Source organism: Cygnus olor, chromosome 5, assembly GCF_009769625.2.
Source record: "Cygnus olor isolate bCygOlo1 chromosome 5, bCygOlo1.pri.v2, whole genome shotgun sequence".
Taxonomy (NCBI): Eukaryota; Metazoa; Chordata; class Aves; order Anseriformes; family Anatidae; genus Cygnus; species Cygnus olor.
In genome coordinates this window covers 9,083,196-9,108,228 of record NC_049173.1, presented here as the reverse complement: position 1 = coordinate 9,108,228, position 25,033 = coordinate 9,083,196, and the positions used below count along the sequence as shown (strand labels likewise).

General features: G+C 41.9%; 2 protein-coding genes across 3 annotated transcripts in view; one reads left to right on the top strand and one right to left on the bottom strand.

Moving 5' to 3' along the window:
* The first annotated feature begins 1,393 nt into the window (after window positions 1-1,393).
* PLD4 (phospholipase D family member 4) lies at window positions 1,394-18,980 on the top strand. 2 transcript variants are annotated; one of them, XM_040559257.1, is made up of 11 exons: window positions 1,394-3,861; window positions 6,522-6,611; window positions 8,445-8,650; window positions 9,338-9,521; window positions 10,313-10,433; window positions 10,886-11,013; window positions 11,189-11,389; window positions 11,774-11,913; window positions 13,526-13,691; window positions 15,765-15,861; window positions 17,271-18,980. In XM_040559257.1, exons 1-11 carry the CDS (start codon window positions 3,859-3,861, stop codon window positions 17,471-17,473), a joined length of 1,539 nt encoding a protein of 512 aa, XP_040415191.1. In that variant the 5' UTR covers window positions 1,394-3,858; the 3' UTR covers window positions 17,474-18,980. The 2 variants fall into 2 exon arrangements, with proteins under 2 accessions (XP_040415191.1, XP_040415192.1); XM_040559258.1 differs by lacking the exon at window positions 6,522-6,611 and having other exon boundaries at window positions 3,267-3,861.
* Window positions 18,981-21,579: 2,599 nt separating this feature from the next.
* The window catches only part of LOC121071368 (protein AHNAK2-like), a 68,880-nt gene continuing 65,426 nt past the window's right edge, over window positions 21,580-25,033 (bottom strand). Inside the window, 1 exon segment of the mRNA XM_040559605.1 lies at window positions 21,580-25,033. Coding sequence (XP_040415539.1) covers window positions 22,598-25,033 — 2,436 coding nt within the window. The 3' untranslated portion in view covers window positions 21,580-22,597.

Genomic DNA, 25,033 nt, shown 5'->3' with positions numbered 1-25,033 from the left:
GGGCAGCAGTGGGCAGGTTGGCTGGGGGCTGTGGTGTTTTCCTCGGGAGGGCTGCAGCGATTTGGGTGCTACCCTGCGGAGACAGGAGCGTGCTGGATGCAGTTACCTAGGTGTAGTGTGTTAGTGCATCCCCTGCTTAGGTCTCTGAATGATGAGGGATGAGCAAGGGAAGACAAAAAAGAAATAAAAATCAGAAAATAATGTGCACTAGGATTCTCTCCGTGATTTTTTTTTCTTCGTCTTAACTAAAATTACTGAAACAACTGTACTTACAAAAGAATTAGTGCCAGAAAAGGCTTGTCCAGCAGTAACTCTATTACATGTGTCAACAACCAACTTCCAGGAGTAAAAGAAAAGGAAAAAAAAAAAGTTACATCCATGTGGCACCTGGGAACACTTGGTAAGCAATGAAAGATCCTGAGGTTGTGGTGAAACACTGAGAGATGTGAGGCTTGAGCATAGCAGTAATCACAGACAGGGACTGGCTGTCGCATGTGGCTTCTCACAGGGAATGAATGGGTCTCTTTTGCCTGCTGATAGCCAGGCAGGCACAAAGGGTGTGGGCTGTAACACAGCCTGTAACACACCTGCACCGCAGGGAAAGCAACCTCTGTAAGCAAGAAAAATGTTCTGTATCTGCAGGAGGTGAGAGCAGTGGTCGCATCAGGCCAGTGGTTTCCTAGGTCAGCGGGTGCTTTGTAAAACAAATAAGAATGTAATTTTTGTAATAAGAAGCTAGATAAAGACAGAAAGTACTGAAGTTGTTCCTAATCCTTGTAGGTCATATGTCCTAGGTGCAACTGGAGAGCATGTGCCATGAAAGAGAAGTGACCAAACTGAGACAGAAAAGCCCTCCCTGAAAGAGCAAATATAGAGCTATGCAAATCACTGGTTTCTTTTTATTTGAAAGAAACATTTCTTCCAATCAAAACACAGCTAACTAGCACTGAGTTTTAGACTGAAAAAAATACATATTCCAAATATGTTAGAGATGAAATGTTCCAAGTCTAAGGTTCGTACTTCAATGTATTTACTGAACTTTTTAAACAGTTGAAATGGAGTAAATCTTTAAAAACATTTTCAAACAGAAAGCCAAACTTTGATTTAGACAGAAATTTTCTCTAGGCTTGTCAGCTGAATCAGTTCCCCATTCTTGACCTGAAATGACATTTTCTTTCAGCTAATTTGAGTGTCACAGTCTTTTGGCACAAAGTATAAATCGAGCATTTTCCTTCTCGAGCATAAGGCCCCTGGCTGTTTGTGTTTCCCATCCTTCTGCTGACTGTTGGCATCCGGAGCCCAGCGGCTTGGTCCTCGTGAAAACGAAAGTGCAATTCTGTAGTAATCTCTGCAGTGATAGTGACGCTCATGTCTATTATTAGCTCTCAGAGACGAGAACATGTTAAACCGACAGTTTCTTCTTAGCAAACCTCCCACATAGACATTTAAAGATCTTTCACTCTATCTTTTAATACACATTTCTAACAAACTGGAGACTAACCATGGCTGTAAAGAGAGTGTGCTAACCAGAGTGTGGCATCCAACTGTAAGGTGAGAGATTTACTTACTCTGTGTGGGGGAAGGCAGCAAGTCAGCATCTGGCAGAAGGAGCCTTGTCTGAGAAACGGAGAAGTGGAGGAATAAAGTAGATTTTTGTTTGCCCTGAAACTTGCCAGTCTTCCCCTCCCCATTGTGTGAGTGGGTCAAACAAACCATTTTCCTTCTCCCCACAAACCCACTTCCATCCTTAGACGATCACCACTACAACACTGCCGGTAAGAGCAGAAATGCGTGATCGATGCTGGGCTGCTGTGTGGGATCAGATAAGCAGATGGAAACCAGCCCTTTGCAGGCTGGAAAGGAGGAGGACGAGGAGATAAATCAGGCTGTAAGTGGTTAGAGAGCTGCCAAGGGGGAGGAGAAAAACTATTCCATTTTCTGGAAGCATCCTTTGGGAACTGCCGTTCCCCAGCGGTCTCTGGAAACCAGTGTCTTTGAACCACCTCGAGCTGACTGCTCACAACCTCTAGCACAGCAGAAGTTGTTTCAGAGAACCCCAGCTTGAGACTGCGCTGTGGGCTTCCAAGCCCGAAGCTTAAAGGAGAGTAGGCACGGGGTGGTCTGCAGAGGAGAGCCGCGTGTGTGCAGAGGTTGAGCTTGTGCTGCTGGAGCGTTGCTGGTCCTGTGATGCAGCCCAGCCTCTCCTAGTCTGAACTAAACTGGTGATACTGGAGCAGTGACTCCTTAGTCACATGGAGCCAGAAGGTTGTTGTTAGCTCCTGCTTTTAAAGACTTTTCTTTAATACATCAAGGGAATAGTCATAAACACACATGACGTAGCATTACCTTAGTGTTAAAGCTGGAAGTGACCAGAGATAAGTCCTGAACCTCATACAAATATGCCGCTTCTTGTGAGGTAAAATCCTGAAGCCCATGAAATCAGTGGGAGCTTTGGTTATTTATGTCAGCGTTGCTTATGCCAGCATTTCAGTCCCGCGTACAAACAGAGCGAGGCAGCTTGTTGCTAAGCTTGCTCACACGTGCATCGCACACACCGACTTGAACCCATCACACACTTGGCTGCTGTGATGTGTAATTTGGATGCTCAGTCTCTGAAGTCTGTGGAGGAACAGGGGCACTTCCAGAGCGATTTGGACCTTTAGCATGGTTGTTCACTGGAGTTGCCTCTTTTCCCTGAGTGCAGACAAGGTCACGCAGGGTGTTGTTTTCAGCTTTCTGGTAACTTGAGACTAAAGGGGTGGCAGTAGCCTTCACCTGGACCCAGCCCTGTTTTAATGGAGATTTAAGATGCTCCTGGTGATGGGTAACCTGTGTAGAGCAGTAGATTCAGGAGAGAGCTGTCTGGTCAGACAGGCTGCATATCAGCTCCATGACTTTCTTTTTTATCACGTTTGGCCTCCTTTGAGTTACTGATGGGTTGGTCCCAGGGAAAGCAGAGGATTCGCAATACCATTATCTTCCCAGTGAAAGGCCTCTTTCTGCTATACCTGACCTATCCTCTGGCTCCTCCTAGTTTTTCCATCTACATTCACTGTAGAGTGACCTCCCTCAGATGCCAAAGCAGGGAATTGCATTCTTCAGTTCAACAGGATCGAGGGACTGCCTGGAGAATGACAGCAAAGTAGCTACACTGAGTTGTATTGACTTTGTAAAACCTTTGGAATTTTGCAGAAGATATGATTTCTTAGAAGCTGCCTCAAACTCAACATTGCACGTAACCTTCACCTTCAACAATTTCTCAGCAAATTCCAAATATGTTTTATTTAAGATGAAAGCTCTAAGATGTAATATTTCAAAGGAGCTAGCTTGGTCTTTTACATATATCCAAGGACAATTGAGCAGGAGAGTTTGATAAGCACGAGGAGCTGGGTAGAGAGGTAGTTCTGGAGGGTTTGCTCCTCAGTTTGAAATGAAGTTTCTGATGGGCTGACAATGAAGCAGTGAGATTTCTGCCATGTCCGAGGCACAAAAAGCACCAAAAGCTGAGTAGTTCTTTCACACAGTGTCTTCTTGTGCTGAGCTAGGCTCTAAACTTACATCAGTGAACACCATGAGAATTTAGTCATTCAACAGAGTTTGAATTGTGGGAAGTTATGCCAAATAGGTGCAGATCAGGATCTGGAAGCTAAGAATTGAGTAGCAACAGCTAGATGGCAACTTGTCTCGGTAGTATTCATTGTGGAACTCAGTGCTTAAGAGGAAGTAATCAGCAGGAGGAGGAAGAAAACAGAACCTGCAATAAATCTACTGGTGAAAAGCGTGTGCACCATCTCCTCTATGTGTAGTTGGGAGTAACATCAGACTACAGAAGCACATCCACACAGGAGGTCTCCCAGGATGGTAAGTACATTGATGAGCTCTTGAGGGTGCTGGGGGTAGTAACAGAGAGGTGAATGCACTTTGTTCATTTAAGACCCTTCAAACATCTTGTGGGGAAGATTTTCTAGACTGAAAAGTCTCATACATGTATATGAAATCCAAGATCTGAAACAGTTTGATCCTGAGGGAGAAAAGAAGTAACAAGTATTATTTTGGGGTGCAGGGAGAAGGCAACCCGATGCAATAAACAACAGTCTCCTGCATGTACTGTGCAGATTGGGGTATTAGCTTGTGATCCAGTCTGCGAAGCAATGCTAAGTGCTTGCATTTATTACTCTTGGATGAACATTAGTCATTGAAATTGGCAACTGGTAAAGCACTGAAAGCTTAGAGGAAACCATAGCTAATTACTGACCAGCTACACTATTATTATTAAGAAATCTGCTTGCCTGTGATGTTTTCTTTCTTGCTGAAATGAACCTCAAAGTGGTGCCCTTCCTCCCACTCTGTCCCTATATATTTTAATACACTTCTCATGACCTCTCTGTAGCAGCTGGGAATCGCAGTATTAGTCACAAATATCAAGAAGGACTTCATTTGAACCAAATGGCAGATGGCTATCATGGCACATACGAGTTATGGTCACTCTTATTTTAAGAGAAATGTTGCTTTTTGAAGCCATTTTGTTTCTGTAGCTGAAAAAGAGAAGTGAAACAAATTGTTTCTCACAAGCTCCATCCTTCTGAAGCCATCACACGACTGTCAGCGCACCTACAGCTGCAGTTTCCTACCAAGATGCTGCCTGACCCATGCTGTCGTGGGGAGCACTTTAGCTCTGGGGGTCAGACGGACAAGATGGCATGTCCCGTGCTCAGGGTCTGTGATGAGAACCACCTGGGCGTCCGGAGGGGCCTGTTTGTTACCAGACAGCCCAGCAGGTCGGGACAGCTGCTGCCGAAGCAGGGAGATGTGCAGCGGGGCCTGCAACCTCAGTGGGCTTTCCCTGGCTGAGGCTGAAGGGCTGCTGCTGTTGTTTTTCTGTTACCTTTCTCGTCCTCCTTTAAAATCATTTTGCCTCAGTTTCCTCCCAGACTCCTTAGCCTCTTCTGCCTCAATCTCTCTTCATTTCCTTCCTACTGAGTTTCCTGGCTCAGCATTCAGCCCAGACTTGTGTTGGTGTCACACAGCTTTCTCTGCTTGGTGTGTTATATCCCCCTCCCTGCTTGGACTGTAAGCTCTTTAGGGTAAGCCACCATGCCTTTGTACTGGGCTGAAAACACGAACTGGGATCTCAAGATCACGAGGACCTGCCATTCAGCATGTGACCCTCACTGCATTCTCCAAATCAGCATTTCATACTCACCTCCCTTGTCTCCCATGACATCCTCCATCTAGTTTGTTCACTCCCACTTGTGAGTTGGGTCCCACAAGAAGCTTTTGGGGGCTATGGCCATGCTGCATCCAAGTCCTGCTAGCACCATGTTGCCACAGCATCTGTGCAGCAGGGTGCAGGAGCTGGATGCAGCATGGCCATGCGTGGACATGCTGCCGTACTGGTGTGGGAGGACAGAAAGCATCAACTCCTGCAGTTCAGGTAACAATAGCTGTGAACATATGGCAATATGGATGGGACAAGCCTGGCAGGATCCTTTCTACCTAAAACTAGCTTGAGTATGACCACCCGCAGAGCAACTGAGTATCTGATATCATAACAGCATGTCCATCCATCAGGCTACAAATGCCCAGTGGCTCAGGGATAGGAAAAAGTAGTTTGGGGACTGGACAGGTGGTGATATCATCTGGTATCACTTTTTGAAATCCACCGTACCCCAGGATGTGCTTCTTGCTTCTGAGAATGAAACATGACAGCTGATTCCTAAGGGCAAGTTCACCTCTGGTGTCAGTGCAGTGATACCATGCAGGGATGATTCATAACTCATTAGGCATGTGTGAAGTGTTTGGTTTGGGCATTCGAGAAGGCAGAATAGGCAAGTGGCCAGCTTATCCCTGCCCCACCATCTGCTTTGAGTTTGGATGTACTTTGGTATTTGCTCTTGTGGTTGCCTCTGCTGGTGATAAGACAGAGAAACCTGTCTGAAGAGGAAAAGAAGTTAACTTAGATCATAGCATCATGATTGCAATAAGGGAGGAGAGGCATCTAGATTTTGGCCTAATCTGGTCCAAGTCCTATAAACAGAGTCCTTTCTGGAAGAGACACCAGCACTGAAAACGGCTCAAATGCATAGGGAGAGAGCAAGGGCCTAACAGAGTCATGCACGTGATGACATTGGTGCTGTACTCTCTCACCCGTGGTTTCTGCACTTAGTTATTGCTTGATGGCAAATGTGCTAGCCTGCAACAGGACAAAAGTGGGGGCTGGAGGATAACTTGAGGAGGTGGTGATGCAGTTGCTTACACATTAATTACTGCAGTGATTTTTGTGTGTAGACAGCACCAGGGAAAAACTGCAGGGGACTGTCTCTCTCTCTCACATGCTGGAATCTGTTAATGTCACTCAAGATCCATAATACAGAGAGAATGTTGCACAGATCCGTACTTAAATCTCAGAGCACTATATAAAGCAGCGGCACTGACTTGCTTTTTTACTCTGTTACTGGCTTTCTACTAATGTTGCCACAAAGCTTTATTTTCCCTCTTGCATACATTTCTGTTTTTTTCAGATTGTGAAAAAAGCATTAGGAACATCCCTGATGGTTAACAAGTCTTTCAACACAAAATTACGCATGAACAATCAAAAAGACGTCAAAATGGTAATTATTGGGATACACTGCATTTGCTTGCAAGAGCTGAGATTACACTGACATTTCTGAAAAGATGTAACAGATTAAGAGGAATGATTTTATTGCCTCCTTTAGAAACCTGTGTAGGTTTTATTCCTATTTGTAAGCAAGTGGATGACAAAACCCTCATTGATTTAACCAGTAGGCTGATAAAACCTTGCCGAGAGAGAGTAACGTGGAGCCGTAACGTGGAGCCTAATCCTGCAGCCTTCACTCAGGACAGTGAATCTTGCTCATGCAAATAGCCTCACTTCTTTCAGTAGCCCAGAGGCAAATAAGTAAATGGAATTTGTATTTCTTCTGCTGATGTAAATCAGCACTGATTAAAGTCAGCTTCTATGGACATACTATATTCCATATAATGCAAGAGGAGTTTGGTCCATATAACATGGTGAAATTCTTTCTAAGAACTCACCACTTTCACCTTACTTTGTGAGGTTTTGTGTGTGTTGTCTGACACTGGGCTGACTGTCATTCACGCTTAGTCTCACCATAACAAGCTTCTGGAATCACTTGATTTATTCAGCATGCTTGGAGCACCTGGCATCACAGCATCACAGCATGGTGACAGCCACAATGTGACTTGGAAATAGACTTTTTACCTGAGAAATGCCTTCTAAAACCTGTGTTATGTTTAAGCCTTGCAGGCATGTTCCCAGGATGAAATTCAGAATTGTTAAAAATTGGTAGGATTTTCTTTGTCATTAATGAGAGTGAGAACAAGCCAGTGGGCAAAATTTTATGTAGATAGTCAGTTTAAAAGCATTCTTCTCATTCTAGGTCAAATCTCTCTGAATTGATAGCAGCACTGTAGATCTTGAGAAAAGCATAGAAAATGAAAAGTAAGAGACTTTATCCACATAGAAACCGAAATAGATGCTTTCAGAAGAAACTGGCTTCCACTCAGTTTTCATATGTACCATTTTGGGAGTTCACATTTATAGCTACAGCCACTCGACTGCTGCCAGACTCGCTTCTCCTGCCTGGAGGTCCAAAAGCTCAGCTCTGAATTGCACATTGCTTGCTTGCCATGGGGTGGTGGGTGCTCCCAGCTCCCAAAACCGCCAGAGGGAGCCAGCCAGACTTTCTCACTGCTGGGGGAACATCGATTTGCTCTGGTGTCCATCTTCCCCTCCTTAAGAGTACAATATATATAGCCTGGTGCTGTATGTTTCAGCATGTGAGTGGCTGGACTACAGAGCTGGGTATATGAGGTAGCCAGGCTGTGGATTTTTTTTCTTTTTTTTTTTCTTTTCCAATCCACCTTCAGGAAAAAAAAAAAAAAAGAAAAAGAAAAAAAAAGAAAAAAAAAGAAAAAAAAAAGAAAAAAAAAGAAGAAGAAGTACAGAAAAAGGGAAATTAAGCCAATTCACCACATTAACATGTCACAAAATGTCTTTCTGTTTCTCCTTATGGTACTGCTAGGCTTGATACCACAGCTAATTTTGTGTTGTGGGCTTGCTTTCTTTGTTTTTGGTGGAAATTTTGTTGAACGTTTATTTCTCCAGTGCTAAAATAATAATAATAATCAATGTCAAACTAATCAGAAGTTTTTGGGGAAAAAACAATTTTTTTCCTTGAAAAAAAAAAACCACTAAAATCGTGGTCCTCACATAAGCCAACCCCTATTTGGATCATGGTCCTCACTTTAAGTGATGTATCTAAGAATACTGGCTGCCAGTAGCAGAAAGCAGAACTAATGTTGAATGGCTTTGATTTACCTGCAACAGGTAGTTATCCATTAGCTGATATATCAGTGACTTGGCGAGTGCTTTAATCTTAACCTGTTGGATTCCGTTCTAGTTTCAAATCTCAGGGGCAATTTTGATACTTGGTTTTGTTGCCCTGATGGCTGTTTACTTCATGAGAACATCCAGCATAGTTGATCCTAAGGGACAAACTGTTGTCAGCATTTACCAAGAGGTGGAAGAGGAAGAAGAACTTCATGGAGACTTCCAGAGAGCCACAATAACTGAGGAGGGCACCAACAGATCTAACGATTCCTGCAGGTGAGCCAGGCCTGATGGCTCATGGGGAACTAATCACCAGGTGGAGAAATAGCTACAATGCTGACAACCTCAACATGGATTTTGCTGCCTTCTCATTGTATAACAGCTGATAAAGTACCACTAATTGGGGAAGAGTAGGGGTGTTGTTTGGGCACAGGATCATTGGTAGTTCCCTAGTAGGAGGGGTGATAGGGGCAATATCACAGCTCCACTACTGTCCTGTGCTGGAAGGTTCAGCACAACTCTGGATGCTCCAGCAGCTCCAAGCACGCCCTTGGCAGCAGAATGGGAGGCAGCAGGGTGAGCAGCAGACAAAGCATCCCTACCTTGAACTCACCTCTTTCAGATGCCACAGGGGGCAGTGGGTTTTGGTCTCTGGAAAGCTCAGAGAGGGTACCAAAGTGCCACCCAGCCCCAGGGGGTAGTTTTGTCCTCATCTTTAGGATGGTAAAAATCAAAGCTCAGAATGGTTATGGAGAAGCCATTCTACTGGATATGGGAAGAAACTTTACATATATTCTTGGCTATAAAAGCTGAGGATAGAGAGTACTCCCAGCTCGTTTTTCCAACTCAGCTTGTTTGCTTTTTGCACTGACATTCAGAACGATCAACTGTGTGGTGTTACAGGTGCTTGGTTTCCTGCTGGGTCGCAGTTGCTTGCTTCACAATATACAATTGCTGTTGCAGATTTGAACTTGTGGAAAACGTTCCTTATGACTTACCTTTTGAGGTAAATACCACTGCAGCCAAACCCTTGTACCAAGCCTGGATAAGTCTCCTCGATATAGCCCAGGAAAATATTCACGTGGCTTCTTATTATTGGTCTCTTACTGGGAAAGATATCAACGTCAATGATTCCTCTTCAGAGCAGGTAGGAGACAATCAATGACAAGCACATCTGTGGTTGTACATCTCACGTCCATAGGAGATATTGACTGTATGGCCTGTCTCTCAGCAGCATTGCTTGACTCCTGTAAACCCAGAAAAGTTTTTTATGCTGGTCTGAAGCAGCAGAGCAGTTTTCCTCCTCCAGTCAAGCTAGACTCCACGTGGGCTCTGTCCATGTCTCTGAATACTTCCATGCCGTGTTTTAAGAGCAGCCTTGAGGTCAGTCTCAAGGTGTGACCTGTCACCCTGTGTGACCTGTGGGGTCTCCCTGGCTCCACTGCTAAGAGCAGATAACACAGGCTGGGACACAGGCTCACCTTGAGAATGTCCGTCATGTTTAATTGCTCCTTGGTGCAGTTTTGGCCTATGGCAGCTGGCAATCTCCCAAGCAAACCTGGGGGACAGTTCAGGCTGGGGACTGCTCTGATAAAGGCAAAAATGGACAAGGCCACCCTGCTTCAGGCAGGTAGAGAGTTTAGCCATATATCAGGAATGGTGCTGTTTGAGATCTGGGCCAAAGAGCTGACACTGAACTGTTTTTTACTTTGGGCATAGCCACTGCCTCCCTCCTGAGGCACCTTCCTCATCCTCCTCAGGGGCTCCCTGTCCCTTCCTCCCAGGTGCTGGCGTGAGTTGACTCAGTCTTCAGCATGAGAGGAAGTAAAAGTGGCAGATGTGAGGCTGAGCCCTGCCTCGGTTAAAGGGACAGCCCAGTCTAAGTCTCTGTTAATCATATAATAAAACATGATAAATAACAAAAAATATATCACGTAGGGTGAAGATATTCTGAAGAGGTTTGAAAGATTACTTGCGGAGAATGTCTCTGTGTACATTGCAACAAGTATGCCAACTTTGGCTACGAATTCAACTGACCTTGAGCTTTTAGAAAAAAAAGGTAATTATCTCACCTCAGTGTTGTTCTCTGAACTTTGGTATTGCTTAAAGGCAAGATAAATTGGCCTCTGAGGCCTATTCTGGCATGGTGCTTACATGGTCCTGAGCTCGAAGTCATACTGTTCATAGGATAAGCACTGAATATTCACTACTTCACAATTTCTGTGTATTTTGTCATGCCCTCAAGTTCCTCAAGTTTCTTCAAGTTCATGTTTTGTATATTTTTGCAAATTATTGTATATTATTGTATATTTTTGCAAATTTTGTATATTTTTGCAAATTTTGTATATTTTTGCAAATTATTGTATTCCCAGGAACCAGTGCTTGTGAGTTTGGTAGCCATTATTGGCCGCAAGCATTAGACATCCAGCCATGCTCTGGCTGTCAGGGGAACAGTCCACTATACCACCTCCACGGTGTATCTAAACTTATTTCTCCTCTCCCTGTCTTTAGGGGCCCATGTAAAAAAAATTGATTTTGAACATTTGACAGGAGGAGTGCTGCATAGCAAATTCTGGATTGTAGACATGAAACACATATATATTGGTAGTGCAAATATGGACTGGAGATCTTTATCTCAGGTAAGCCCTGCTGTTGTGTATTCAAACACCTTGGGTAAAATTCATGTCCAAGCACATAACAGAGAAAAATCCCAACGATGTAAAAATATCGACTGAAAGGGACAAAGAGCAAAGAACCCCCTGATGTCAGAGGTGTCTCTTTCTGGGGCTGTGACATAGTGTGCTCTCTTTGCAGGTGAAAGAGTTTGGTGCTGTGATATACAACTGCAGCTGCTTAGCCAAAGACCTATGGAAAACATTTAGTACTTACTGGGATCTTGGACATGCTAATGCTACCATCCCATTCCCTTGGCCTCGTAACTATTCTACCCACATAAACCACAATCGGCCTCTGGAAGTAGAATTTAATGGAACTTTGACAAAAGCCTACTTTTCTGTAAGTAAGTTTTAAAATAAAAAGATAGACTATAAACTATGTTTAAGCTTTGACCAGAAAAGTTTCTTCAGTGCTTGTTACCTACTTCCACTCTAGCTAGATAATAATTAATTCAATGGGTTTCTCTGGAACTACTCAAGGAATAAGGGTCACCATGACTTGGGCTATCAGGTTGTATGGCAAGGACTGGGCGCAGGTCTCCTGTGGGCTTATATATCAAGAAGTATCTGACCCACTGGGACATGGGAGGCTTGAGAAATGATAGTGCTCCACCTCATATGCTTTGTTCTACTGCGATTAAAACTGATTACACTTGAATGTGAATGAATCTCAGTCTGATAAAAGAAGGATGAAATCACTGACCTGCATGCTTTCTTCTGACAGGCTTCTCCTCCTGCATTTTGTCCAGAAGGCCGCACTCATGACCTCTTTGCTATCATCAGTGTTATCAGTGCGGCAGACAAATTTGTCTATATTTCTGTTATGGAATATTTCCCTACCAGCCGTTTTGTTCACCCAAAAAGGTATGATTTTAATCCTGACCAAATCAGTTGACTGTCTAGGTTGCTTCTGTATCAACTTGGGCTATTTAAAGGGAAAATGTAATATTTCCTCCCCTGCTCCAACCAGAAATGAAAACATTCAGCTTTCTTGAGTACCAAGAACTGAGGCTTTGCTCCACAATCATGACTGCCTCATTGACTGTGCAACTACTGACTAAATCAAACAGCTCAGAGGATTTTCAGTTTCTGCGTAGTACAGTTGAACCTCTGGGTTTCTCATCTCCTGCTCTTTACTAAGAATACGTTCACAGAAAGTCTCTTCCCCCCCTTAGGAATGGAAGTGCTAATTCTCCTCATTCTTCATCTGAAGCCTTAATCCTCCATTTGTGACATCTAGGGCCTGATCTGATGCAAGCAGGAGTTTTAAAGGCAAGGGGAAGCAGCACTAGGCCTCAGGCTATCTCCACAGCAATCAGCTGTAGGGTGATGAATTGGGGCTGATTAGTTCAGGTTAGGTTCTTCCAGCAGCTGAGACACGGGGAACAAAGCAGTTGTTTTAACGCCCCAGTGTTAATCAACTAGAAACCGATACATTGAAAACATGGAAACTGTTCAAAAACAGCATTCCTAAATAGCATATTTTTCCAAGCTTTTCAGGATCTACAAGTAAGTTGCAGACAGTCAGCCTAAGTCTGAAAGCACACAGCTGCTCTGGTCATGATAGGAAGATGTGCGAGGGAGGATTTGAGAATTCAGGCCTTTGTACACTGGATCAAAAGGAATAAGTTAGGGAAATGAATTCATCATTCCTCACGGGACTGTGAGTGAGTGCTGGACCTCTCTGCATCAGCCATCCTGTCTGTATAAGCGACACTTGCCTTCCTCTGTGCAGCAGTTGTTATGTCTATAGAACGAAAGCCACATGAGAGTTTGGAGTTACTAGTCCTGGGCTGCACATTGCCCAGCTCTTTGTGTTGTGTAGTTAGGTGCAGGATGTTAAATACTCTTCCCTAAGCTACTGCCAACACAAATGTCAAGAAAACTGACAGGCTCTGTGTTGGAGAGAGCACAGCTATGATTATCTTAGGGGCACACAGTGTACTGAAGAGAGCAAGAAGGGATGGGGCAGCAGAGAGACCATGCTGGCTGATGGCACAGGACCATTGTGGACCCTAGAAATAGCCTTCAAGTCCCTGAAATGGCCACATTCTGCAAAACGTCTCTTAGGCTTTCCTCTGGGCTCTGCCCTGTCCTTTTTATGTGTGCTGTATGATCTTGCTTTACATTGGAGTTCCTATTGTCATGTTTAGATTCCTAAGGAAATGAGCACGATGTACACACATTCTATGTAAGCGTATACATGCACTTTAATAAGTTTATTTATTTTTTTTAATATATCAATTCCAACTAAATTTGAGAGACTGGATCTCTCTAAACACGTTGTAAAGAGACCTGGCTGAGTAGAAGGCAGACATCTTATGCATACCTTCAGTGAAGGCATGAGTGCTGGTCCTAGTAGTCATTAGAGATCCCATTTGTGCACAGCATCACTTGTGTTCTCAGTATATTTTCAGAGCTTTCTAGAGAGTCGTTTCAAAAATTCTCTTCTCTCCACCCACTTCCTTTTCTCTAGATACTGGCCAACCATTGACAATGCTCTGAGACGTGTGGCTTTCAACTACAGAGTACAAATCCGGCTTCTGGTCAGCTGCTGGACCCACTCTGACCCAGCCATGCTCCACTACCTGAGGTCCCTGAGTGCTCTCGACAACCCACATACCCACATTAGTGTCAACGTGGTATGATAAGAAACCTGATTTTGAAAAGGCAGCTTGAGGATATGGGCTCCAGACTGATTTTTGTGTCTAAGCTGTCAGTTGCATGTGCAAATATAAGGTTTTAGAGAAGCAGATTGTTTCCACTGGTGTGCTGAGTTTCAGGTCCTTCAGAAAATAAGGTCCAAAAGACAACCTTTGAGGAAGGTTAATGCAAACCACTGGTGATATCAAGGGATGCGCCTAGCTGCAGCACTTGTGACATTGGCAATGCAATCATTTTTGCCGAGCACCATGACAGTAACAGTTCAAATTACGACTTAGTGTTCTTCTTATGACCCTTTTCTGTATGCAGTATCTCAGATGGGTCTATCTAGAATTATCAGAATCACAGAATCATTAAGGTTTGAAAAGACCGCCAAGATCATCTAGTCCAACCATCACCCTACTACCAATATCACCCACTAAACCGTTTCCCTAAGCACCACATCCAACCTTTCCTTGAACACCCTCAGGGACGGTGACTCCACCACCTCCCTGGGCAACCTGTTCCAATGCCTAACCACTCTTCCTAAGAAGAAATGTCTCCTAATTTCCAACCTGAACCACCTCTGTTGCAACTTGAAGCCATTCCCTCTGGTCCTATCACTAGTTACCTGTGAGAAGAGGCTGACCCCCAGCTCCCCACACCTTCCTTTCAGGCAGTTGTAGAGAGCAATGAGGTCTCCCCTGAGCCGCCTCTTCTCCAGACTAAACAACCCCAGTTCCCTCAACTGCTCCTCATAGGACTTGTGCTCCAGGTCCTTCACCAGCTTCGCAGCCCTTCTCTGGACATGCCCTAGGGCCTCGATGTCCTTCTTGCAGTGAGGGGCCCAAAGCTGAACACAGTACTCGAGGTGCGGCCTCACCAGAGCAGAGCACAGGGGGACGATCACCTCCACGGTCCTGCTGGTTACACTATTCCTGATACAACCAGGATGCCATTGGCCTTCTTGGCCACCTGGGCACACTGCCAGCTTGTGTTCAGGCGAGCATCAACCAGCACCCCCAGATCTTTTTCCTCTGCACAGCTTTCCAGCCACTCTGCCCCAAGCCTGTAGCGCTGCATGGGGTTGTTGTGGCCAAAGTGGCACTTAGCCATGTTGAGCCTCATCCCATTGGCTTCTGCCCATTGACCCAACCTGTCCGGGTCCCTCTGCAGGGCCTTTCTACCCTCCAGCAGATCGACACTACCCCCCATCTTGGTGTCATCTGCAAACTTACTGAGGGTACACTCAATTCCCTCATCCAAGTCATCAATTAAGATATTAAGGAGGATTGGCCCCAACACCAACTCCTGGGGAACACCACTCGTGACTAGTTGCCAGCTGCATTTAACTCCATGTTAAATGGAGTTAAACTGACCCACTATAATTTTTTTATTTTTATTTTTTACAATTGAGAGCTTTTCTATTTGCCTATATAAATGATCCATTTTTTCAGCAATGAATATTACACACAGGCCACAGACAATAGAATGGAAAACACAGAGTGAGTAGTGGATGGTGTGGAAGCTCCCAACATGATGCAGTTACAAGGACAAAAGGCAGTAACAGATGTAAGGTGGAATGGTTTTTACTGGGGAAAAGGAAAAAAAAGGATCAGAAATGTAGATTTAGTAAGATTTGACACAAAAAGTTAGGCATTATTGTTGTCTGCAGTACTCCTTGTGTCTGTGATCAGCCCATTTTAGCACAAAATAAGAGCAGCAATCAGTGGTAAATGCAGATCTATTAAACAGCTGCCTAAAACTGCATTTAATTGTCTGCCCTGTAATGATAATAGCTGTGTCACTAATAGAACATTGTGAAGCAAACATCCTTATCTGATTTCAATTGCTTATCCAATTTTATGTATAGTAGAAGTACTATTTGTTAGTTTTCTTGGATAAGAGTAAAATCTCTTTTATGGTACACTTAATAGCAGTGTGTGGAATATTCTGATCTATTCTTTCTGTAGTATTATATTGTTTGAAAATATAGAAAATCTGCATTGTCAAATTATTCAGTCTGATCCTCACCTGGTATTTCTATCTATGTTTTAATTTCTCCCGTCCAGAAACTCTTCATTGTTCCAGTTTTTAACCACACAAATATTCCTTATGGGAGAGTGAATCACAACAAATATATGGTCACAGATAAAGCAGCCTATATTGGTACGTATTCCATTATTACAAACATTTTTAGTATCTTCAGATCTATAGGGCTGAAACTGAGATAGGATAGGCAGCAATATCAAAAAAAAAACTAATTTTGCCGTGTAAAGTAGATAAACATATCAAAATACATAGAAGCAGAGATGCAAAGGGGAGAAAATAATGTAGGTCAAGTTCAGTAGGAGATTATCTCATATGATTGTGAACCATTAAGAATGGAGTGTGACAAGTCAGAGTGCACAGTTTGTGACAAGCACAGTGGGAATTTCACAGACTGTGTGCTCAGAACGATGGATGCAGTGATAGCTAATGCTCTAGTACAGAACATTATCATGCTTTAATAAAAAGAAATTGCTGGGAGGATTTAATTCCACACAGTTTGTTGAACAGAATTCTAGGAATGGAAATAAGAAAACTCTAGTGTCAATTGCTGCTCAATTCCTGAAAGTCAGGATCGTGTTTATTTTTCTTGCTCTTTTACGAGGATCCCTCTAAAAAGGAATGTAAAAGGGGCCTGTCATTCCAGTCACTTCATCCTCCAAGCAATGCAAACCAGCAAATATCCTGACCTTCCAAAGGGCTGATGACTTGCAGCTCCAATGGCTTTTAATAGAACACGTTTTTTACCATCTTGTCTTTTGAAGATAGGTATGCAGATAAGTTGTTTTCATGACTAAGCATCTTCTGTAATTGATAGTAGATTTTTCTGGCTAAGGCAAGCACCAAAAAAAAATGCTAAGTGCTAAAATATGCATTTTTTTGTAATGTTTGTTTTTCTGAATGCTGGTGGCTTTGGGGAGAGCCCTAGGCCACATTTACAGCCAGATTCCCAGCTTTGCCTGGTTTGAAAGCAGGCTTTGCATTTTGAGCTCAGAACAGCTCCTGAGGATTTATTGATCAAGGATCCAGTTTCTCCTCTTATTTTCCTTTAACAAGTAAAGATCCACTCTGAAGCTCATTTGTTGCTCCTTTGCTCCTGATTGTTATTTTACTGGTAGCAGACTGCCCCACAGATAAAGAGAGAATTAAGTACATTGATGATTCTCCTCTCCTCTCCTCCTCTTCTTTATGCAGAAACCCATATCAAACACCAGGTTTAGCCCCTCTTAATACCCAAATGCTGCACTCCATTCCCGTATTTATTCAAGCAGATGTACACATCTCTGCCACACACTAAGAAATCAGATTGCCATGAAGCTTCAGAGTAGCAGTTAACACTGTCTTTCCAAAACTTGAGGTCTGGAATAAGAAAGAGGTGACCTGATTTTTGTTGCTCAGTTAGCCCTAATGAGATTTGCAATTGTACAGCAAATCAGCAAAGCAAGGCAATGGATACTTAACAAGTCTGGAGATCAAACAAAACATTGGAAAATGAATGTTTTCTAATTAGCTCCTTTTCCACTGCACAGGGACTTCCAATTGGTCAGAAGATTACTTCACTAACACAGCTGGCGTGGGACTAATTATCAAGCAGAATTCAACCAACCTGCAAAGAAGGCCTATCCAGAAACAATTAAAAACCCTTTTTGAGCGTGACTGGAATTCCAAATATTCAGTGAATCTAGAAGATGTGCAAGGACAGAAAGACTGTAACTGGAGAGACAGAATCTGAAGTGAACTGAAATATGCATTTAAAATAGAAAGAAAAATATATATTAATCTTGTTCCCTGTGCAAAACAAGGAGCATTCTGTATTATGTCTTTGTCAGAGAAATTTCTTCTTTGTGGTATCCATGCTGTCTGATGATGTTAGAACTTCTCATAGTTGAGTCTACCTGCCTACTCATTAGTCAGCGTGTGACATTTTCTTTGCTGTGTATGATTACCCCATCTCAGAGTTAATGAAATGCATACAGTATGATAAGACAAGCTGTCTGATACTAAAGCAAACATGGAAGGCATAACCAGATCTGAATACATCGGAGAAGCAGGTCGTTATTGCTGTGCTGTCTTAGGAAGCTATGTATTCAACCCTAATATTCCACTAACAGTGTTTTCTTACATGTGTTTAAGCATTTTAAAAATAAAGCTCTGGTCACTATAAGGTTTGGGTACTGCAAGTAATCACCTACAGCAGCAAGGGAAGATATTTAAAAGCATTTTGGCATTAGAGGTACAAGGAAGCACCTGTATTTAAATGTTGAGGCTAATCACTGGAGTTAAATACCCAGGATTTAAATCTTGGGATCAGCTTCCAGCTCAGCTGCCCTGAACTGTGTGTCTGGTATGCTTGGATATCTGTGCATTGGCCTCCTGTAGCAAGCAAGATGGGGGCCAAGTTGTGATGAGAGGTGGAGCTGAACTAGGACTGAGATTCCTTGAACTGTTTTATCCATCACTGCAAGCCACTGTTTGTCGTTAATAAGGCATATTTTTTAAGACATGTAGTTATATCTACTGATCACACTGTATATCCACATACATGTTAACATACTGAGGAGATATAGTTGCTTGCAATGCTCTCCTCTCCCATTTCTTTTCTAGAATCTGCTTAAAATTTTGAGATTTCCATTCACTAATTAAAATTTCTTGCACAGTAGAATTTCCCAGTTCTGGTTTTCATTAACTATGCTTCACAGCTTTCTCATCCTATACCAAGAAATACATCTGGCCACACACTGTATTAATAATTGTGTGCAGGAAAAACATCTGGACAGATTTTTCCCAATGCAAGCAGCACATGTGAATGGTGGGAGAATTTGAAAATCTTTTTGAGAAGTTACACGTTTCATCAACGAAACTACTTTCTGTAGAGCAGTGCTCTCCTCTAGATGGCACTCGAAGCTACGTTTTCACTTTTTTTCCAAGGCAAGTTTAGCAGGAAAACGAAGAAAACTTTTTCTTCCCCTTCTGAGCTCCAATTGGACAGTATTGGGTAAGTTGTTTAGTGGGGCAAAGTTTCTGGGCAGGTTATGAGGCTTGTATCTTGGTAACACAAGAATCCTCTGGGATAAGGTTCAACTTATAAAGCAAAAATTGATGCCTTCAAGAGTGCTATTTTATTTTCTTTACTGTCATCATCTGTGTTTTTTTTGTTTGTTTTGTTTGTTTGTTTGTTTTTTTCTCCACATACAAAGGAGGGCTTTGCAATTAAGACAATGAACTGTATTTCAAAGGAACTTGAGTTTAGTTTCCTGGTTTCTTGTAAGACTTTTTGGGCCTCTTGGTAGCTACACATTATTTGTTCTCTATTACAAAGGTAGAATATGGTGTAAATTATATCCAGGCCTTGTATCTCTCAGTATTTTCCTTTTCCATTTGTGAAAAAGGGTTAATAATAGTCCTTATTCACCCACCTATTGCAAGTCTCTTTCATTTAGATTGTGATTTCTTCAAGGTAAGGATTTTCCCAAGTGTAATTCATTATTACTTTTAATTAGCATGTGTTAGCCTTTTATGGATTTTCCTAGTTTGGAGGTCACCTAAGCCCTGGCCACAGACAGTTCAGATATTTCTTAATACTTGTCTACTTGGGTGGGCCTAGACAAAATTACTGGCTTCGGTCTTGAGCATGGTAGTCTGCTAGGCCCAGCTCCTCTCACCTACCTGTGATGCAGTACATCTTTAGCTAACTCACCTTGCTTTACCTGAGTGCATTTCATGCAGAACTTCCGCACTGCTGTCCCAGCAAGTATTCTTTCTGAGTACGCTTGGCTCAGTGCAAGGCCTTGTGGCTATAGCACTGCTGACAGCCATGCAGATGATAGCAAGGCAGAACCTAGCTGGCTCCATAGTTTTATGTGTTTGGACAAGACAACGAAGTCACCTGGGCTCATCCATTAGATGTCAGCTTGATCCAAAAGCTTTTGTATTTTCTGTTTTTTATCCTAATTTTTTGATAGTTACAAATTTTTCCACAACCCCTGGCTCTTCCATCAGGGGCACTGCTCCTGGGCCTCTGTATTATCTCATTCAGGATTAACTTTGGCTGTCTTGCCTTTGGGATATCAGAGGTCATACTTCAAATAGGAGACATAAAAAAGATGCAGAATGAATTTTTACATGGGCAGATAGTGATAGGAGAAGGGGGAGGGGTTTTAAACTAAAAGTGGGGAAATTTAGACTAGATGTTAGGAGGAAATTCTTCACTTAGAGGGCGGTGAGGCCCTGGTACAGACCTGCCCAGAGAAGCTGTGGATGCCCCATCCCTGGAAGAGTTCAAGGCCAGGCTGGATGGGGCTGTGGGCAGCCTGGTCTGGTGGGAGGTGTCCCTGCCCATGGCAGGGAGTTGGAACTGGGGATCTTTAAGGTCCCTTCCAACCCAAACCATTCTGTGATGCTGTTTGTAGGAAATATAACCACAAAAAAGCTAGCCAATAGTCATGTATTTATGTCTAAACAATAAAGGATGGGGGGAGAGGGGGGGGAGGGGGATGAGACGACACACAACACACGTGTCCTTCTTCTTCATGTATTTATAGCTCCCTTTCCATGTCAAATTGTAGTTGTAGGTTTGTGTGGCTGGAGACTGCACATAGATGTTTAGCTGAACAGCCCAATTTTCTATCATTAAAAAATAAGCAGCAGTATCCCAAGAAACCTACCACAGTTAAAAAAACAACCTGAAGGTCAAAACACAGGCAGGTGGGGTCAGAAACACAGGAGCCTGTTGACAAAGTGTCAGTGTTTTGCAGATTTATGTCTGTGCTCCTTGCACTCTTTCGAGCTCTGTCTTTACCTATTCCTGCAGTCAGAGCCTTGGGTAATACCTTGTTAACAAGGTTGTTTTTCTCCTAACCTTCACTTTCACCAAAGCTGACAGTAGCCTATTGGAGAAAGGTTTTGTTGCTGCTTCTTTTCTCTACTGTTCTTTCCTCATCTACTTCATTCAACTTTTAATAACATAATAGAGAGTATTGCTCTGTGGTCTTTGCTGTCTCAGAGCTCAATTTTAATTGACCTCATTCTTTCACCATCATGGCAGACTCCTACACATGGTGCTGTCCAGGTGGATTTCTTTCTGCGCGCCTAAGTTAAGGGACACAGCCTGAGAAACATTTTATGTGAAGGCTGCCTTTCAGGCAGACAAGAACTGCTGTTACAATGGGATGTCCTTTATTGCATATATTACATTTTTTCTGGTCTCAATTTTTCTGGCGTGATCACAGTGTTCTTCATTCAGTCCTGGTATATGTTGTCTGATGAGGTAACTTTGAGTCTTTTCAACAATGACACATAAACTTAGGGAAACTTTGGGGAAATGCTGCATGATCCACATAAATGAAACAGGCCTAGTACTTATGTCAACAGTCACTTCAGAGGTAATATGAGGAACACAGACTTCCAGAAGGTCTCTAGAATATTGAAGACTACCATGAAGATGCAGAAATGGAGAATACCTCGAGCCACAAATGATTACACAAACAAGTACACTTCTATTATAACTCAATTTCTAATTGTTTTGCTATGTCTGCATTCCCTGTATGAAGTAGAATATAGAGATAGACAGGACAGGATGAAAAAAGGATGAGAAAAAACAGGATGAAAAAAAATAAAGATGCATGACTGCACATGCAAATCTGTAAAACTCTGGATTGTAATGGTGAAAAGTCTCAGATTAGTTTGTAACCATTGCCATCATATTTAGAAACTGTACTGCCATTAAGCAGTCACTTCAGCATAGAGTGGGATACAATCAAACCTTTTGCAAATTTAAGCTGGGGTTTTCAGCTGCAGTTTTCAGAACCAGAAAATGCTAGTGGCACTATCAGTAATTCATGTTACTTGTTTTATTTTTCATATGGTGAGTTTATTGTGAATTAAGAATACAGACAGTGTTTTAATGATACATATGAAGGCTGTCACATATGCACTCTGGTTTTGGCTGTGCACTTGAGAGAAGCATTAATATAAACAAAGAGGTAAATAATTATATACATCTCCTTTCCCAGAAAATCTTTGAAGCAATTCCACCAAAATGTGGCAGATCATTCTGTGCATTTATCTATCCAGTAAATATACACATAAAAATTTATTTATCCAAATTTTTATAATTATTCTTTACCACCATGTTTTATTTTGGTACCTTAAAAATGTGAATTAATTTTTTTGGTCTTGAATTTATTGATTTATTTTTGACCTTTTATGGCTAAATATGACCCACCACAGTAACCAAAAAATGAGAAGAGAGGAAGGGGTAAAGACTTAGTCTCTCTACACTAGTATTTTGTTTTCATTTTGCATTTTTAAATGACTGTGGAATATATGCATTACCTTAGCTGAAATAAAGAAAGATAGTTTAGTAAGAAAGCAAAAATAGGTCAGAAATGTCCAAAATCTAAACAGGTAAGTATAATTCTCATAGTACTAGTTTATACTCTGTTTGCAAATAATCTATAATCTAATCATAACTGGCATTGTTTTGAGAAGCATATTTAACAAGTTCTTATGTTGTCATTGAGTCTTTTCAATAGTTTACTTTCATGGTTCAGGTATCTCCTCAGACTTTATTAAAACTATGAACTTCCCTGTATCTGTAGTAGTTGTTGCCTTTGGGGCAGATTTGGATAAAATAGTATTTTTATTACTGCACAGTACAGCACATTCATGTGTATGAAAATTTAGATGTGGTAAATCCTGTTCAGTCAACAGTTTTCATAAATATCAACTTTGAGTTTTGTTCAATTTTTGACTACTGGAAAATCAGGAAAACATTTTTTCTCTTTTTCTCTCTCTTTTTTTTGATTTCTGTGTAGATTATTTTATTTTCACTGAGGGTGTTGAGAGAAGACAATCTTCATTTGGTTGTATCTCCAGAAATATTAGATTGACTATCTTTTTCTTCCTCCAACAAGATTAGTTCAGTCCTTGCTGAAGATGTAACGATAGTTCGAGAAACTGGAACATTAGATGAGGTCCCATCAATTTCAACTTTTTCACCCTCTGTTGCTTCTTTAGGTGATAAGGTTTCTTGTGCATCAAAAAATACTTCAGGTTTATCTGATGGGCTATCTTCATCTGAGATTCTTCTCTCTTTATGACCTATCTCTTCTTTGTCAACAGTCTTAGCTTTTTTGGAAGGAGACGAGAAACCAAGCTTGGGAAATCTAAACCATCCAGTTTTTTCTGTTTGCTTAGAAGAATCACTAACTGATGTGTCACCTGGTTTCATATCTTCTGGTTTCATTTCTTCTATTTTTTTTACTTCTGTTTTTGAATCTGAGCTTGTTTCATCACCAGAAGATGAAAAGCCAATACTTGGAAGCCAAAATTTGAATCTTCCAGGAGATCTTTTACTATCAGTCTTTTCTTTTTCGTTAGTTATGTATTTTTCCTCATCTTCTAGTGCTTCAGCTACATCCTCATCTTTAGAGAGAGGAGCTGCAGTTATTTCCTCTGGTGACTTATCAGGATGACTCTCCTCAGGTTTACCAGAGGGCTTTACTTCAACGGTAAATGTTTTTAACTTTGGCAAACCTACCACTCTACTAGATTCTTCAGTCTCACTGTGAGGTTTATCACATGGTTTAATCTCAAGACTGCCAGGCCTCTGTACATCTGCTCCAAAGCTTTCACCAGAACATTTCATTGATGCATCCTCCACTGAAGATGGCTGCTGGACTAGCACTTCTAAGTCACTATGTGATTCAGGCAACTTCACCTTGAGCAATGAAAATCCCAAAGTAGCAGTTTTAACTTCAGATGAAAGAATCTCTGATTCTTTCACTATCTCAGTAGTGTAAATTTCACACCTTTCAATAGCAACATGTTCAGGTTCTACTATCTCACTCACTTCTTGGCCTTCTACGTATGACCAATGAATGTCTTGCCCCACATTTGGAAGGGAGGAATCTATGGTAGCAGTCATCTGTGCTGTTTTAATGTCAGGTTCGGTCAGAGTTAGAATTTTGCTTTTTGCTTTTTGAATATTGCCCTCTAGAATCTCTGGTGTTTCTTCAGGGACAGCAGAACTTGTTTGCAGATGCACCACTTCAATGTCAGAAATAGTTCTTTTTTGATCCAGTACTACTTTTGACACTGAAACATCAGCTTCAGTTGGGAGAGCTTTGAAAGTGAATCTCGGTATTTTTAGCTTGGGAATTTTTATATTTACTTCCGGACCATCTTGTGATTTGTCCATTGTTTCCTCTGTTATTCTAGCGGATGAGTCCATATAATCTTCAGTTGGACTTGTCAGGCCAATGGATCCTTCCAATTTTTGAAACTGCATTTCTGCTGTGCCTATTTCAGTTTCAGACACTGAAATAGCTTCTGACGTTGGCAAATTGATATCATCTTCTAAACCCTTTACTTCTGAGTGCAACATTCCAAACTTTGGAATCTTAAACTTGTATGCTTTAATTTTACTTGTTTCTGCTCTGTCTTCTACTTGCTCTTCCACATTTGCAGACATGTCCTTTTCAACACTTTTTTTCACTTGAAATTTCATTTCAGGATCTACTCTGGCAATTTTAACATCCATTTTCACACCTGGAACTTCTACCTTTATATCTTCCAGCTTAGCGACAACATTTGCTGTAGACCATTCACACATGGGCCATTTTAACTCACTGTCTTTTCCTATAATTTTCATCTCACCTGTCTTTATCTTTCCTGTATTAATCACTGCCCCTTGATTTTGAATGTCTATCTCTCCCTTTGAAAGACTAACGTCTGCTCTGTCCTGTGTTCCGTCCAGAGCAATTTCAGCTGATGATGTTTTAAATTCTGCACTTGAAGCCTCTAGTTCAGTGGTACTTTCAACCTTTGGGATCTCTGTATCCTGTGATTTGACTTTATGCTCTTGAAGAGACAGAGTACATATAGGGAGCTTAGTTGGTGAACTGCTGTCTCTGTCAATTTTTGAAGCACTTATTTCTGGTTTAGATAATTCTGTTGAAGACACTATGAATTCTGAAGTGTGCATTTTTTGTCCTTCAGCACCACGCTTAACTATGTCTGCATATGTTTCAGTTTTTGGAATATTCACTCTACTATCTGTTCTTTCTGCAGATAATGAAATATCTCCTTCCATCTTTGGCAAGCTAACACCAGAACCCTTCACAGATTCTCCTGATTTTTGAATCCCTTCTTTTCCAATAGTAATTTCAGCAACCGCATGTGGTAATGAGAAGGTATCTTCAGGAATAGTTGTTTCAGTATGTACTTTGGCAGAGGGAATGCCTGCCTGAGTTTTTTCCAGACTTCTTTCAACATCAGCATCACCTTTTTT

Bases quoted from the DNA above. Each gene is read 5' to 3' on its own strand.
- PLD4 (XM_040559257.1), top strand. The intron at 11,014-11,188 runs GTAAGCCCTGCT...CTCTCTTTGCAG, and splicing joins ACTGGAGATCTTTATCTCAG to GTGAAAGAGTTTGGTGCTGT. The intron at 11,390-11,773 runs GTAAGTAAGTTT...TTCTTCTGACAG, and splicing joins TGACAAAAGCCTACTTTTCT to GCTTCTCCTCCTGCATTTTG.